General features: G+C 36.5%; 1 protein-coding gene across 1 annotated transcript in view; it reads right to left on the reverse strand.

Annotated features, from left to right (window-relative positions):
* PARD3B (par-3 family cell polarity regulator beta) overlaps positions 1–17,315 on the reverse strand; it is a 368,137-nt gene that overhangs the window by 173,662 nt on the left and 177,160 nt on the right. Inside the window, exons 12-15 of the mRNA XM_015289524.4 lie at positions 14,632–14,802; positions 11,527–11,656; positions 5,013–5,112; positions 2,813–2,928 (exon numbers count right to left, since the gene is read on the reverse strand). Of these exons, the coding sequence (XP_015145010.3) occupies positions 2,813–2,928; positions 5,013–5,112; positions 11,527–11,656; positions 14,632–14,802 (517 nt within the window). The remainder of the gene's footprint in view (positions 1–2,812; positions 2,929–5,012; positions 5,113–11,526; positions 11,657–14,631; positions 14,803–17,315) is intronic.

Below are 17,315 nucleotides of genomic sequence, written 5' to 3' on the forward strand. Positions count from 1 at the left end.
CCTTTAAGCACAGACAGGCTATGTCTTACCACATCTGTGGTGACATCCAGTTTAGAGACTACTTGGTTTTAAAGGAAAGAAACTGCATTTAAGTCACATTTTGTGAAGTCTCAAAGCTTTCCTTCTAGAATTTATTTCTGTTATTTTTCTGTTCATCATATTATTTATTTTGGAAAGGAACGGCAGAACTTTAGAACCCAAGCAGACAGCATCACATGATGACCAGAAAAAGAGGGCCTAGTGGTTATATTTTCAGATAGCAAAAACATCCTCTGTTACCGAATCTGCTATAAAGTTTCTTTGGAGGTACCAACAAGTCATTCACTGAACCTACAACTCTGGGTCTGAAAGATAAAGACAGCAGCACTTCGCATCTTTCTTGTGCTGGCATCATACTGAAATCAATAATGGGCACTCAGCAGCATGTTGGGATGAGAACTTAAGGATGCGTGTCAACTGCAGTTAAATAACATGTGAAATACAAAAGTAAACTAATAACTCCCTTCTCTAAAAATACACTTTGGAGCATGCATTATATGAATGCTCTATTTGAAAGCAAAGTTTTAGGTACCAAATTACTGAAATTTTAGTTGCATTAGCAGTGTTTGAGTTTGTTAGCTCAGATTTTCATGTTTCTCTTCCCTTTACCTTTCCAACTAAAAGCTTTCAATTAAAATCTTTTATAAAGTAAAAAATTGAACACAGTCATTCACCACTTACTAAAAAATGTCTGGAAAAGGTCCTAGCATCATTTTTCTACCAGGTAGAAATACTCAGATTTCTTTCTCAGGCCTTTTTCCCAGTAAGTAATGAGCACAGCCTTATCAAAATGATTAAAATCGGGCACATTTCCTCAATAAAGCAGGAATTTACTTTTTTTTTTTTAAACACACAATCTTCACGTGTACGGTTGCATCATATTCCTTTCCCCAGCTCTTTAAATAACTGTGTCAGATTTACCTTCACAATACACAAGTCTATCACATCACCATGCATAAGGGAGATAAAACATGAGTGTTTCCAATCAGACTGATCGTTATCCCTTTTGGTTTTACTTGCTTTTTCAACTACATTCTACAAGCAACAATTATCTTTTTTTTTCTTTTCTTTTTTTTTTTTTTTTTTAAGATATTAAGGACATCTACACACTCATATTTATTTTTTAACCACTACAATTTAGTAAATCAGGTACATTCTCAAAGTACCACGTGTGTATCAAAAGCAGATTGTTTATACTGCTTTGAATCTTACAATATAAATAAACACAGAACTGGAGGACAGGAGGTGCAAATTACCTGGTAGTTCAGAACATGCTCTCAAGCACATTCTCATTGCCTAATATTATATTGCTGCTTACAAGCATTCTTTCATAATGACTTCTGTGGGAGCTGTAAATGAGCCAAAAAATACTCTGTAAAGTTGAACATTATGTTTTCTACCTTCCAGAATCACAGAATTATAAGGGCCAGAAGGAACCTCTGGAGATCGTCTAGTTCACTCCCCTGCTAAAGCAGCTTCTCTATAGTAGGTTGCACAGAAAAGCATCCAGGCACTGACTACATCAAGTTCATAAAGAAGTCAGGTCTAAAAACTCACTTCTTTCTTCAGTACGTGCAGTAACATTAAGCAACAGCAAAAAAGAGAACATTAGAAAGAAACCCATCTAATGCATCCTTCTTTGTCAAAAGGGTGGAATAGAATTCAAAAGGACACATTTCTGGTCAGGTCATGCAGTAACTTCAAAATTGAAGTGTTATTTGCCTAAGAAACTGCCCTAAATCATCCTTACCATGTGTTAGTAACTGTTTCAATTTCCTAACATTCCATTACAGAAGCACACACACTTAATGGTACATTAAAATAATATTACAGTATTAAGACAAAAACTAAGACCAAATTTGAACATTTCAAGAAAAAAAAAACTATCACAAAAGGTTATCTCAACACAATATAAGGATATATTCATTGTCTATGAGGTCTGATCCAACAAAACACAAATCTATAGTTAAACACACCCTAATGATAGCTCCCTGAGTTACTACCTCAACACTTTAATCTGAAAAGGAAAGATAAAGGACTAGTGCCACAAAGAACTAAAAGCCAAAAGGCATGCTTATTTGGCTTCTGATTCTTCATGGCTTAAGAGCCTTGCAAATTTTTCCTTGAACTATCATCAAAACATGACACAGTTTTCAACTGCAATAACCCCTCAATTTCTCACTCACAAATGCTTTATCAATATTGAAAGAACCATTTACTTTGTTTCACCCAGCCTGTAAGATTTTCTGTGCAGCTTTCATGGGTAGAGGACCATAACCTTACCACTCTTCAAGCATTTATAAAGATTTACTGCAGCGCTTTGACTGCCTGTGTTTGTCATAATCAATGAAAAATATACAACTTGTTTTAAGAAAGTTAGCCTTTGTCCACAGTAGTTTGGCAATCATTTATATATGAAAAAAACTTCTATTATTGCTGCTCTGCTATATTTTTAGACACACAAAACTTGTACAGTTATTCTTTCCGCTCATTTTTACAAAAGCTCTCTTCTTTTCCTCAGCTAAGATTTCAATACAATAGATTGAATGGCCTTTAAGAAAAGAGAAATATACTTTTCTTCTTGTGAGTACCTAAAAAGGGTACTCGCAATTAAGATGCTACAGGAGACAGAACACTGTCCCCATCACCACGGCTCCTCTGCAGAACTTACTCCCTGATGTTTGTGCTTAAAGAAACAAAAGCAAGAAACAGAGATGGTGCAGATGTGCCGAGGCTAAAAAGCTGACCTATGTGTCACCCCACCCCTTCTTACCCAGATCCATGCTTTTTGAGGCTTTCAGATTAATTGATTCAGACTGCTTGGCTGGTGTCAAAGATGTGAAGTTGATGTGCTGATCTGCTAAATACACTGCTGAATTTATGGTAGGGCTGCAGAAAAAAAGATGATGTAAAATATTTAGGCACCAGCTCAAAACACAAGTGATCTAATTAAAACATGCACACTATACATGTGTTTCTTCTTTCCAGTTGCTTGCAGCCATGCATTTTAAAATCAGTTATCGATCCTCAAGTTTCCTTTGTGAGACTTAGCACCTCTAGTCACTTATTTTTCATTGCAAATGCAAATACAAATGTAAATGTTTAGTGATAATCGCTGCTTTTACACAATTCATATTTTATTAAGCAGAAGAAAACAGGAACATACGAGTGAGTACTCAGGGTGTTTTTGTGTGCGTGCGTGTTCTGTTAGTTCCGTTTTACCACTGCATTTCCAAATAATATGCTTCAGAAAGCTGGGGAAAATATCACCAATGTACCTCTTCCAATTGTTAATCTAAAATTGTTCTAAAAGCATACAGCCACCTAACGCTTTGGCAGAGGCTGAAGACTGGCGGTCTTATGGAGGGCGTCAATTCTCTGAAGAATCCTAAGATAACGTGTAGTTTTTGTTTTTAAATACTTGAATTTGCATCAGGGGAGACATATATGAACATTTCAAAGTTCCATGAGTGAAGCTCAAGGTAACTTTCCCTTATGTGGAGTCAAAGCACCTCACCGAAAGACCTGAAGAATTTCCTATCTTTACACACACACACACACACACACACACAAAATCAAAAACTTCCAAAATTAAAAACATTAATTTCTGAACTCTTCAATCGCTCATTTCACTGTAATTCATTTTAAGTGAAAACTGCTTGAGACTTTCCACAGCAAATCAATTTCAACACAACTTATGTTCCAAGTGGAAAACCAATTCAACACTGGGGAAAAAAAAATCAAGGAGGCAGAAAGGGCCTTTAAATACATCATCCTCCTAATACATCATCATCATTTAAGGGAATATTTTTGCTCCCAGCTTGCTGAAAAATCAGCAATAGATTCTAGAAAACAACTGCAGCTGGGAATTCAATGGAGACTCCCATCATAAGTCCAGTTATAGTTTTTTGTTTGTTTGTTTACCATGTTATACCTACATGCTTGGGAGACAAGAAATTATGAAAATACTATAATGAAGTCACTGAGTTTTAGTATAAGGAAGAATTTGAGGTAGCCTTAAAAAAAAACAACACACATTCTCTGATACTATCTGCAATCGGTCATTTAAAGATCGGTTTGTAACCACATCAATACACTCAAGGACAGAAGGACAGCTAAGGGTTTGTCAAAAGGTATGCTCTCCAGTTTTCATTAAAACAAAATAGTCACGCGACTATCTCAAATGTGACTACACACAAAATGAGTAAACTGTGTTCAAGGCTCAGTTTTCCCATACTGAAAAGTACAATAGGCTGATATATGTGTTACCTGTGCTACCTGAGAGAATTCCATGCTCTTAAGTCATGGCATAAGTCACAGTGTGAAATTGATCACTTTTACTTTTTTTCTGCACTACTTCCACAGTCTTCTGTGTTTAGCAAAGGAAATAAAAAGTCTGTAGCTGACATCAAGCACATCAGCTTTAAAAGAAGACATTCTTAAAACATCTGAATAATCTACCCAACTCGTTTCTAATTGGCAAAATGTTCATTGTAAACCTTTTTTCCCATACATTTCAGTGTTCACACTTAGTGAAACAATTTCCTAAGCTTGAACATTTCTTCGGCTGACACACTGTGAAAGATTTGTGTTCCTAGAAAGTGAACTTGACAAGGGCTTTTAAAGCTTTAAGTGACTTTAGGCACCGCACCTATGCCTCACCTTTTTTCTTTTCTTTCTTTTTTTTTTTTTTTTAATTGGGTTTATGTTTTTGGGATTCTTTTTGTTTTATTGACCACATGCTCAGTATGTGACCCATAGATCTTAAAGAGGAGGCATAGAGCAGCTTATGAGGAAAGCACTAAATGGCAGAAAAACGTTATCAGCTTATATTAAAGGACCAGGGAACTGTAAAAACAATGGTACAAATTTTTGCAAAACAATAAGTGATTTTAAAGTTGATTAGAACCACACTATCGCAATCATTAATTAGCAATCAGGGCTGTAAATATGAAAAATAGATGAACTCCAACCTATGGTTATGATCCTCACTCAGCAGATCCTCACTAGGATGTGGTGGCAGAGGTGGAGGAGTTTCATTTTCACAATTGCCACAGTCAGACACTGGCAAATCTGAAATTAAGAAAAAAAAAAAGGGGTGTCTGTGTTAAAAAAAAAAAAAAAGCTGCATAAGTAAGTTCATTATACCAGTTCACTGATCAATAACTGGACTGGAAGGCCTTAAGCAATTCTGAAATGACTCACAAATTATTCAAATCCCTAAACTAACTAAACTAGAATTAAAATCATACCAAGCAGAAAATACGCCCCTTGGGATTTCCTGAAGAGCTGATTTTCAGATTTGCATATGCATAATTAAAGACAAATAAAGGGAAAGTTTGTGTCTATAGTGAAGTTGAGTGCAAGAAATCTTCATGTCTACTGTACAGCTGCATCCTCACTGATTCGAAGTTTATGTTTTAATTTCCTTTGACAGGGAGCATTTACCATCCTTCACATACAGCAGAGAGCTCTTCTCAACAAAGAATTCAGAAGAAAAAAATCTGTTATTCCATGGCAAGAGAAGAAAGAGGTCTTTCTGAATTACAATCTTCATTTTCCTGCTATTAAGGCAATTTCTTCTTTACCTCCACAGAAGACATTCTGTTCACACCAGAAAATTACTTCCAACCAAGAAAAACATGAACTACTCAATTAAACCCTCAGTGGTTTGCTAAGCAACAACACTTACATACATGCAGTATTTAATATGAGTGCTGTGCCCGCTGCAGGTCAGTTCATTATTGTCCTGTAAATTCAAGCCTTTCAATATAAAGGTCTGATCTTATAAGAAGTCTCTACATTTTTCAATGTAGAATACATCTTCAACCCCCTAAAACTTCACTAGAAAGAAGGATATTCAATAATCCTTGGGTTTCAATGAAATATAATGATTTAACAATTGCCTATCACATTTTCATGTGACCTGGTACTAGTCTTAGTACTACTTAGTACTTAGTACACAGTCTAACTTGTGAGAAAAGAAGTTTAAAGGGAGGGGATTAAGCCAGACTGCAAGAGAAGATATCCATTACATAAGCACACTGAAGTCGGTTTGGTTTAATTTTAGGGAACTACAAAAAAAACCAACAAAACTACACTATTAGCTCAAGCATCCTATAAACCATGAGCCTCCTATTGGCTGGATAGCATGCCAAAGATTAGAAAAAGAAGGAATAGTTCCAACTCTTTCCCAGGAGAACTGACATCTTCCTCAGAGTAAATGGAAGGTGGGTAGATGAGGAGAAAAGTTTCAACGAGATCTTAAAAAAAACAATGGATTGTCAGCCTGACACAGAAATCAGATAAGCTTCCCAACATACATGTGCCCTGACTTACTGACTTTATTAGATCATGCTCTTTCAGGTCTTTAAGGACAGAAAACACCAGGACTATATGGTGAGTTCTTACAGTAAAAAGAATATTCTGAAAAAGGACTTGTACTGTTCAACGTAATTAAATGATCTGAAGGATGAAGTGAATCAGATTTTACTCTTGTGAAATTATTCAGAATTGCCAAAAATAAACTGACTATGAAGCTCTGCAGAAAGCAATGCAGTATAGCAAGTATGAAATAAAATATAGGTGAAATTCCATGCTCGTGACTGCAAAGTGATACACACAGGAGTAAGGGAAAACTCTTGACATGTACACAAAGACTATTTCACCAGAAACTGGCACTTGGGAACAATAACATAGAAGTGGGCTGGATCTTTCTTTGAATATATGCTTAGGGAATTTAAAAAGTAAAGAGACATTCAGAGTCTTAAGAAAAGTCCAAACACTCCATCTCATTCTCCAAGTTAATGGTGTGTCTCATTTTTAAATAGCATGTAAGGCTTTCATTCTCCCCATTTGAAAGAGGATGTAGTATATATAATTCAGAAACATACTGAAAATGTGGTAAGGATAGTTGGACATGAAGTGGGATTATTTCATCTAGAATAGCAAGCAATAAAAGGGGAGATAAAAGCAGTCTATGAAATCATAAAAACTATGCACAAGGTGAAAGGGAAGCTCTCACTGTCACACAAACGGTAACAAGAAGGCACTCACTGTAATTATCGAGTAGCACATCTAGGAAAAACACAAAACAGCAGCTTTTCCTGTGCAATAAACTCATGGATCTCATTGCCATGATGATGTTTAGGAAACCAAGTTAAAAAAAAAAGAGAGAGAGAGAGAGAGAGAGAGAGAAATGGGGGAAGAGATAGGAAGGTATCAAAAGCATGATGGTCTAGACAGAACTTCGGATTAAGGAAATCCCTAAACCATAAACTACTCAAAGCAGAAAACATATGCGTGATGCTGCCTGTTGTCTTACCCTCTTCCTCTGAGCAGCCTCCAGTGACTATAGTTGGGGATGGTACTGATTGTATTGCTTTACTATCTTTGATTCACAGAAATTGGTTTGTCACATCACAAATGCTGTTTAAGTGACTGGTTCACTGGCATTTTTCTTGCAGTAGACAAAAAGAAACAGAAAAACAATCAACTTCTTGGGAGAATCAGGAGTGACCACAAGAAACTGTAGATCCCAACAAAATTAAAGCAGGATCAAACGAGGAAAGATCTTAGCAGATCCCAAGTGACCTGAACAGCTAGACCAGTAACAAAAGGCACTAAATTTTCAGATATTAAGCAGCTTAGAAAAGTAAATCCTTACGTTGCTCAAAAAGTAACATAAGAATATATTTTGCAAAACCCCCTCTTAAGAATCAGCTTATGAAAGTTGGAGGCTCAGGATTTATTCAACACGACCAGCTATCTATTTCCACCAATGAACAGGAACCTGCATGCTGCGCTCACAGAAATCTGTGCCAGTGGAGGTGACCCACTGTTTCACAGCTCCTATGATGGTCCTGCTACTAGCAAAAAGTTGCCCACACAGTCCAAGTTTCAGTGTGCTCAGATGCTCTGTTTGGCTTCTAGAAACTTTTAGAAAATATTAATGAATGTCAATAGGTGCCACTTTTTCCACATGGAGGAGTTCAATGACACACCTTTGCTTCATACACGCTTCCATGTCAGACGCCATTCTGTCAGCCTGCCCCTGTGCTGGTGTCTGTCACACACAACAAAATGTGATGGGATATTGGCGGGAAACTTCAACCTCTACTGTCATACCACCTCTGATGTCATGGGCCAACATAATAACATAGGAGGAAATATTTTCAAAGTATCCCTCAGACGTGGGTTACTTTGTATGATAGACATAACATTTACATGCAGAAGCTAAATGTTATTTATAAAATATAACTTTTTAATTGGTCTGTCTTGGCATTATCACACGTATGAAAATAAAGATGCTTGTACAACCTCAGACTCAGCCATCAGTGGCAACAGAGGTATTGTATGATTATTCTACTACTTAAGCAGAGAGATGATGGCATTTCCCTATAACCGGCTATAATAAAGAGTGATAAGAAATATGTAAGAATCTCTAATGAAACACATTCCAGTAATCTTTCAGCACCAGAAATGTAAAGCTGCTGGCACTGAAGTATTGTTTCTCAAAGAGGTTTTTCTAAAAAAAGCCACTGAATCTGTGCAACAGCTTGGCAGCAAAAGAAGTAGGGACCTGAAGGCAGCAAGTATTATTCATGCAAAAAACAGAACAAACACTGGCAATTCAATATTGGATCAGTACTCCCTCCCCCTTTATTTAAATATCCACAGGCAAGAAAAAAATGTAATGTTTCGGCTATAACTACTTTTCCCTAGACACTAGTTTCTCTTGCTCATGTATAATAAAAGGCTTTTAAAACAGACAACAGTATTAGCAAGCCAAGCTTCAGTGTAATTTTGCTGAGCTTTTAGAAGAGTTTTATTGGTAGGAGCAGTGAATGATACTAGAAATAACTTATTGGAAAACATTAATTGAGAAAGTGACATTTTATTAAACCTAATACAGCTCATATCATTAAACTGTTGCATTAGATCCAGAATTACATTAAAGATCTCTTCTACCTTTCATTACTATTTGCATGTGATATTGTACCAGCTGGACCTTCACACCCAAGATCTGGATGGCACACCATAACAATGTACAACAGGGGGCTGTTCTTGTCTGTCATAAGAAGTGTACCCTGCCTGTGACTCATTTCTTTAACAGACAGCCTAACGTTCATAATGGAGTTAAATGAGGTTGGGCATATGTGCAGTACTTTGCCTTTACATTTGTCTTCAGGGACTTATGTAAGAAACAATGTAAATAATGTTTTTGAACCAGTAACTGGAAACAAGTGACAAGCTGACACGGAAAGCAGAAAGATTAGCTCTCTAGTAATTAATACTACGGATTTGAAATTAGAGAAATATTTCTACAATACACAGGATTACTGTAGAACTAAAGTCTCTTTCACCTGAAAAAATTCAGATTAGAACCCTATTTCAGACACACCTTCAGCTGAAAGAGCCTGAGTGGTTCTTCATCAAGACCACATAAAATTTACCCATCACATGCCAAATCTTTTACATAAGTCTCAATAAAATGATATTTCCAGCATTCCCAGCAGTGCTAGAAGAGCCTTTGTCATTTGTTGTCCCTTTGGAAGCCCCAGCCATGCCAAGCCTTCCCTGATGATAGCCCTCAGCAGCACTGCAGAACATCCTTTCTCGGTCCCACACCCTCTCTTCTGAGGCCAATTTTTTTTCTCCTTTTTACCTCTTAAAAATGCTCAAAAAGATTTTCTCTACCTTTTAAATACACTTACATTCTACTCAGGAAATCATAATAACAAATAAATCTACTGACCATCTTGTTGATTACTTCTTTTTTTTTAAAAAAATTATTAACTGAACAACTGAAAACAAATCTGAGCTTGAACACTCAGAGTTCCATCCACAGCTCTTCCTTTTTTGCTTCCACAAAATATGAAACTGTGCATTTTTTTAATGTTTTGCACTGCTTGACAGGCTAACGTCTGATGCTGTACGTATCACAGGACCGAAAGAAAAACTACTAAAAACATACATTCAGAATTCCACCGATTGTTCTTAAAGCTCTTCAGAACAGTAGTTCTCTAAGTCTTTGGGCAAATCAATAACCACAGGCCCTTAAAATAAATATCTTGTCTGCTATAATACCTTCATACCATTACATTATACTTTAACTAAAGAAGTGTCTACTGAAAACACTGTTTTATGAATCTGATACAAACGACTCATCCTGATTTTCTGATCACAGTTGGACAGCCTTCATTTAAAAGATCAACACTTCCACAAATTCCATTTTAAACTTCATCTAAGTGACAGGTTACATGTTGCCACTTACCTGCAACGGTGGCACCAAAGCAATTTCTTATTCATTTTTAAAGAAAGGCTTTAAAGGTCATTACTATTTTGTAATCATTTGACAATAGCTAACAGTACAGGACAGGCTAGCTCTAAGGATGACCCTTTTCTCTGATTACAGAATCAATATGAACACCAACAACAGAAATGCAACGCAGACCTAACCCAAAAGATCTGAGATTTTACAATGCTTGAGTCTAAATCTGCCATCCTTTGCCTAGAGTCACAATTTCAAAACACTGTTGTGAGCGCAGAATGATTTATCCCTGGATTACCTGGGAATTTCTCTTGAACTGTAGATGCAGTCTCTGGTTTAGATTAAAAGCTCCCCCCAAGAGTCACTGTAGTCATACATGAAATTACTTTTTTTGCAGACCACCCAGATTCCACGGTTGATTAGTGAGAAAAATCAGGCATAATTCACCTACAAAGACATCTATTTTCCCCTACTATAAAGTATTTAAGCATGAAGCACACGCTTGGTTTGAAGGACAAGAGTATGTTTAAAAGCATCAAGATCACCTCAAATATTTAAAATTTTCAACTATCCAGTATCTCATTGAGTCAGGTACACATCAGAGTACAGAAAGCCATTAGAAATGAAAGATAACAGGAAAGTACGCAGTCTTCCAAGCTCCTACTGGTACACTGGCATACACTCATACAAGCAGATCTTCTCTGTATATTTTTTAAACAGCCTCATTATAGGTAAGTTAGGGGGTTTAAATGTTCTAGCCTTTGAGCAATTTTTTCCTTTTAGCTAAAAATAAGCAAGCATACTTTATGAATATTACACTTCTGTATAAATTCATTTAACTGATAATAACACGGGACATAAATCTAACCATTCAATAAAAAAAATCTTTGAACTCATTAAAGTTATATAGAAAATAAACATTTTGACAACATATATTTTGCACCCATCATTTGTTTTTTAACCAACCTTACGTGTTGGGGCAGTGAGCTAGAAACTGTTACTTAAACTGGAAATTGTGCCAGGAATCTAATTCACAACTTCTGAGTCAGCTCTCCCAGCCTCTCTGTATCTTCATCCCTCAAAGTAACATAGTATGCACTTACTCTAATTAAACGCCTTTTCTAGTGGCTCTGGATTTCAATGGAAAAAAAAAAAGAAAAAGAAAATGATAAAAAGCACTTTATTTTAGCACACAGAAAGATATCTAAGACTACCTTGTACTCTTTCCTGAGGGCCACTGTTTACAAATTGCTGAAGAACAGCACCATTGCGTCGGGAAATAGCTGCAAAGTTATGACTTCCATCAAATGCTGATTTCTGATAGACACCCTGGTCCAAGCGTTCCTAAGGAAAAAAAAAAAAACAAAACCATACATTGTATAAAAAAAATTAAATGTTCTACAGTGCAGAAGCCCAGTCATCACTATGGACAGCGCAGAAATACAGTGTAATGTAATGTGTTCACTGTGCACGGCATACACTGTAAAAGACATCTTCCAAATGACTGTTGTTGCTGATCATGAAATAAGACAGTATCTAGGCACTAACAATCATCCTGCCATGCACAAAAACCGAGGAGTGTTTTCTTTATGACCCACAACTGGCTTCATTCAAATTCTCCATCTGGGAGGGCAGCTTGTGACATTGTCAACACAAGAACACAGGCAATGCCAATGGTATTTTTCTGCCAGCCAGCTGGTATCCTTCTCTCAGAGACTGAGTACATATGTTCTGATGATCACACACTAGAGCAGTTTTGCAAGTAAGGAGTTACACCAAACTCCCAAGCGCAGGTCTTCTGGCTAGCAGCTAAACAAACTCCTGTCACACCTCTAGTCAGCTTTTCTTCTGCAGCATTCCCCACCCCCATGCCATATCGCCTAATTTATTCTCCTGAGCAGTTGTTCAAAAGAAAAAAAAAATCACAGTTTCTAAAACTGGGACAGACTCAGAAAGACGTTTCTGTACTCATTATTCAGGGAAAACAGAAAACCCACACAGAAGAATATTATGGATAGTTTTCAGAACGAGCTTTATAGTTTCTGTTTTCTCATATCTGTTGTTTTGTAGGGACAACCAATTGGCTTCTATTTCTGAACTGCATGTATATTATTCTAGTAAATGTTACACTAAGTATATCATTCCTTAAACTAAGTAGTTGTATCTACAGAAGTGCATGTATCTAAAACTCCTATCATTTATTTGTACAACCATATAGGATGCCTACTGCATTGGCAAGTGAAAACCAGCAAAGTGGCAAACCAGTGCATGAGAAAGGAGTGTGTGTTAAATCACTTGTAATCTGACTTTCAAGCTCTTGGATAACTTTTCTTTTTTAAGTGGCAAAATATGACCCTCAGCACAGAACACAAACTAACGTAGAGACGGCTTGCGGTGAAAATATGGCTACAAATCTAGTCTTGGTGCAGAGGCAGCACATGCAACATTCTCCCCTCCTCAGTGCACCATGAGCCCCTAGAAAAGGTTATTTTGAGCCTTCGTACAGAAACACACCCAAACACAGCACACTAACAATAACAGTTCTTTTCCTTACTGGAAATTCTCTATTTTATGTAAGATTACTCATTTTGCAAGGCCAACAATTACTACTTTTTCACGAGTACTACTAGCTAAACTAAGTTTTGCAACAGCCAAGACTGCACACAGTAGGATAGGGAGCCTTAAATTAACAACAACAAATCTGCTTTTCCAGCTCTTTGATAAATGACACAATCAATATCCCAACAACTGATCAGTAACCAGCCTATTTAGAGTATTCAGCTTATAAAACATAGCTGTCATGGAAGACCTCCATTAGTGTCCTGACCAATAAAAACAGTAATGCATTTCTAAATGTATTCTGCTTCTACCAAGCTGAGATGCACTACTTGGGAAGCTGTTTTGGTGAAAGAAAAGAATGGGCAACAACCCATTTCTGCTACGGTCTCCAGACTCAAATGGAATTACAATTGAACCTAAAGACTAACCCATAAAAATTAATTTCTGTCTAAAATGAATTTGATTCAATCAAGACCTCATCATGCATCCTTCATAGGGCATGAGTCAAGATGATTTACTTTTTTCATACATCTGGATAATATACAGAACTATACACTTATCTATAAAAAGCAGCCTCATTTTTATTAGGTCAATATGATGTTTGCTTGGAAGTGTATTGCAGTTTTGAGCTTGTTTGATTTTTTTTTTTTTTGGCAAAAATTTGACTATTGCTAAATGAAGAAAACTTGCAAGAGTGTCTTTATTAGAAGATGAGCCGTCTTATGCTACAGAAATGCACAATACATGAAACACGCATTTGTACATGCAGCTATATACAAAATGCTGTATCACAATGAAAAGTAAAAATGTGTTTTCCTATAAAATATTCCAGAATTACGGATGAATGTTTTTCACATTTCCCTAACAAGATTGACAGAGACTCCTTTGCAAAGCATTCTCCCAGCAAAGAGCATAATGTTCAGCAAGTAATATTCATCTTAACCAGTGATGGTAGTAAATCAAATACACCTCCTAGAAGGAAAACGTCAAGAGTTAATTATGGTTACAAGGCTCTGGGCCTTTCCCCTCTATATTTTATGCAAATACACTTAAAAATGGGATTGTTCTCAACATTTAAAAATGTTTAAGAAATATTTATCTAATCAACAGCTTAAAATCATCCCTTGGAATTCTGTAGTGAAATTTTTACACTTAATACCACAAACCAATTAGTATATACTTCTATTTTAAGAAACAGATTAGGGAAGCCATTATACACACACACACATCTATTCATGTATAAAAAAGATGGAGAAAGAGCATGTGTACGTGCACACATATGTGGGGAAGAAAAAGAAAAGTGCAATTAAAAACACAAGAATATGGAGTGAATGAAAGTAACAAAAATGAAAAAGCAGGAGTGAAGTAAAATTCAAATCACATCATGGACATCAATCATGATAACAAATAAAAAAAAGAATTCAAACAAACTGTATCTCAGCTGTTGCCCCTAGCAAGTGACAGATAGTCAAAACTACATCAGCACATTAATTCCCACTCATCTGTCTTAGGATCACGTTTACTTTTGTTTTAAAACAGAACAGCAAACTGTTCTGTTCAAACTAAGAACATTTAGCATAGCCTCAAACAAGAACAGCAAGCTCAGGAGATGTCAACCAGAAGCACTGCGTGTCTCTAGGAAGTCAGGAATTCATTCTGCCAGGATAAGTTCTCAGCAGCCATGAATTTGGCTATCATCTCTACACAAAACTATTGAAACTAGAAAGCCATTCATCTAATAAATACACATATTGCTTCACCTCCGTTTGTGCCTCCAGTCTCCGAAGAACTACCAGCTGGATCCTCCCACGAATGTTGCCCTCCATGGACATGGAGCGTCTCAGTGTCTCCATAGCCTCATGATTGGATTTGCCCAGAAGTGACTCCCCGTTCACCGCAACAAGCTGATCATTTACTCGCAAACGACCATCCTACAATAAATAAATAAGCAAACAAATAAAAAGCATTCGGCAGAGGTGTTACTGTAAGAAACAAGAGACTACATAGTGCTACGTCTTTAAAAAGAAAAATCTTTGTGTTCATTAATTGACCAACTTCTTGTTCCACGTACTACATTTTGTGAATAGTTCATAAGGTGCACGTACTTCTGTGTTAATTACATGTTGCTGCTTTTCTTGCACGTGCAAATTATTTTGTAACAATTCCCCCTCAAAAAAGGGAAAACAAGAAAAGGAGTTCTTGGTTAATTAAAAGGATCCACATCATGGCTGTTAGTATCTGCAGCACAATTGTGAAGCAGTACTGCAGTGTATTTTGCATGCATTGTTATCCATTACTAGGGCATAATAAGAAAAAGATGCTTCCAAAATTTTGTGTTACAGTCCCACTAGTCACAATTACCATGTCACCATATGGGGTAGTGTTGTCAGTTCAGAACCGTCATTAAGAATTAAGCATCCATATTTTAATTAGCACTGTTCATGTATTTAACATCCAAACCTGCTGCCAATGACAAAATTGCAGTTGAGACATACCAAGTAGCCTATGCTTTGAAGAAATTCATTCTGTTTCATTGCCAAGGTTAACTGACATTTGTGGGCAAAATAAAATTGTGGACACTGCTATTCTATGATTTAGGAGTCCTACTGGTATTGTTGGCATAATCTGAGATTTATTTCTTTTCATAAAAGCATGTGCCGTGACTTTTCTCTTTAACAATAAAACAAGGAATGTTACATTTAGAGACAAGAGTTTCCTCAAAAGCTTGTGCGCTTCACAGTTATCAGGTTGGCATCAGACCTCAAAGGAAGAGAAAGACTAAAGAGATCCAATACAGAAGGGCAGTGAAGAAAGCTTAGGAGGGGAACTTCCATAGAAAAACATTATATTGGTTAAAACGAATCTGATTCAATCAGACACACTATATACTCTGCATAAGGCACTCATCTGAACTGTTTACATTTTCCATGCATTTGAGTAGTCCAAAATATATATACTTTTCAATTTTTATTTTTTCTACCACTAAGATGTTCAATTAACTATTATGCTATTGCTGCCAAGTCTCAGGCATTTGTGCTGAAGTGACTTACAGTAGTTGTGAAGAAACTCGCTTGCTTATGTGATTTTTTTTTGGAACTTGGCATCATTAACATTACCACAGTAGAGCATGAATAGAAAGAGGTGTCACAGAGCTGAAGAACAGCGCAAACCAGCATCAAAAATAAACCAGGAAAAAAAAAATGGAAAGAGAACTGGAAGATAAAATGAAGGAGGATGAAAGGCTTTTCTGGGAAGAGTGTGGGAATGAAGAATAGGAAACAGCAATACCATTTGGAAAGGGTACAGAAAACTCTCCCAACTCTCTGTTGAATGTTTCATGCCAGTATAAATTTACATACATCCAAAGTCAATAGGTTAACCCCACCTTTTCTCTACATTCAAAACGATGCCATCACATATGCTAAAGCTTAAGGAGAGAAGAGTTAACATTATTGAACAGGAAGTTTTATTACTTGCACATGTTGCAATTCCTTTGTGTTCTATCAAAATTTGCTGAAATGAATGGAGTCATTCATGGCAGCAGGAGTTGGAGGAAAGGAGATTTTAGTTTTTGTGAGTTGTAAACTTTACAGGTCCTAGTGTCCTTCTGCTAAGGTCCCATGGGCTCCTGGATTACTTTTTTTCTTTTCTGTGGATAAGCGCCCACCTGTAAATATCTGTTAAAGCTTCTTACTAAACTATATACAAATGCATGCCACGACTACATCTGTTGGCTCTGCAACTGCATAGAACACAATGCATATTTTTAAATGAACTACCATAGCCTCAGAAACCCCAGAAATGGCCTGTTTGTTGTTTTTTTTTTAATATCTTATAATACATTTGTATGAGACTTCGTATTTATTTCTTTACATTTTAATTGTCAATTCTTAAATAACTTTTGATGCAGCTCACTTCTTCCCATTCTGTAACATGCTCAATTTCAATGCAAAATTCAACTTCTATGATCAGAGGAAAAAAAAATGCTTAATAAACGTTGATCAACCACATTTGCAAAGTCAACTGTATAAGGCAGGTCTGAAAGTCAGTTGAACAATGTTTTCACATATGCTCAGGTAGAAGGTATTTCACAGAGAAACTTTCTTGCTGCTTAAAGACTAAAAACCTCAGTGTTTAAACAGGTTTTCAAACAGGTTTTCGCATCACTGCTGTAATGGTCTGGTTTAAAAGACTGCACTACAAGACAATCTGTTTGGCTCAAAACAAACTAAATGTTGCTTTAACACATTTTTCTCTTTCATCTCTGTAAGGTAGGTTTCTTTGCAGCTTCTGAGTAGAAAAATATTTGGCATTTCAGCAAAACAGCTTTCAAATGCCATCTCCAAAACTGCAATTGAGCTACCCTAATAAGGGGTGAAGTTACTGTTCCCTAGTTTATTCAGTACGTGGAGTTGGTGTAGAGACTCACAGTAAGGAATAAAAC

Source organism: Gallus gallus, chromosome 7 (assembly GCF_016699485.2).
Source record: "Gallus gallus isolate bGalGal1 chromosome 7, bGalGal1.mat.broiler.GRCg7b, whole genome shotgun sequence".
In the NCBI taxonomy this organism is placed as follows: Eukaryota; Metazoa; Chordata; class Aves; order Galliformes; family Phasianidae; genus Gallus; species Gallus gallus.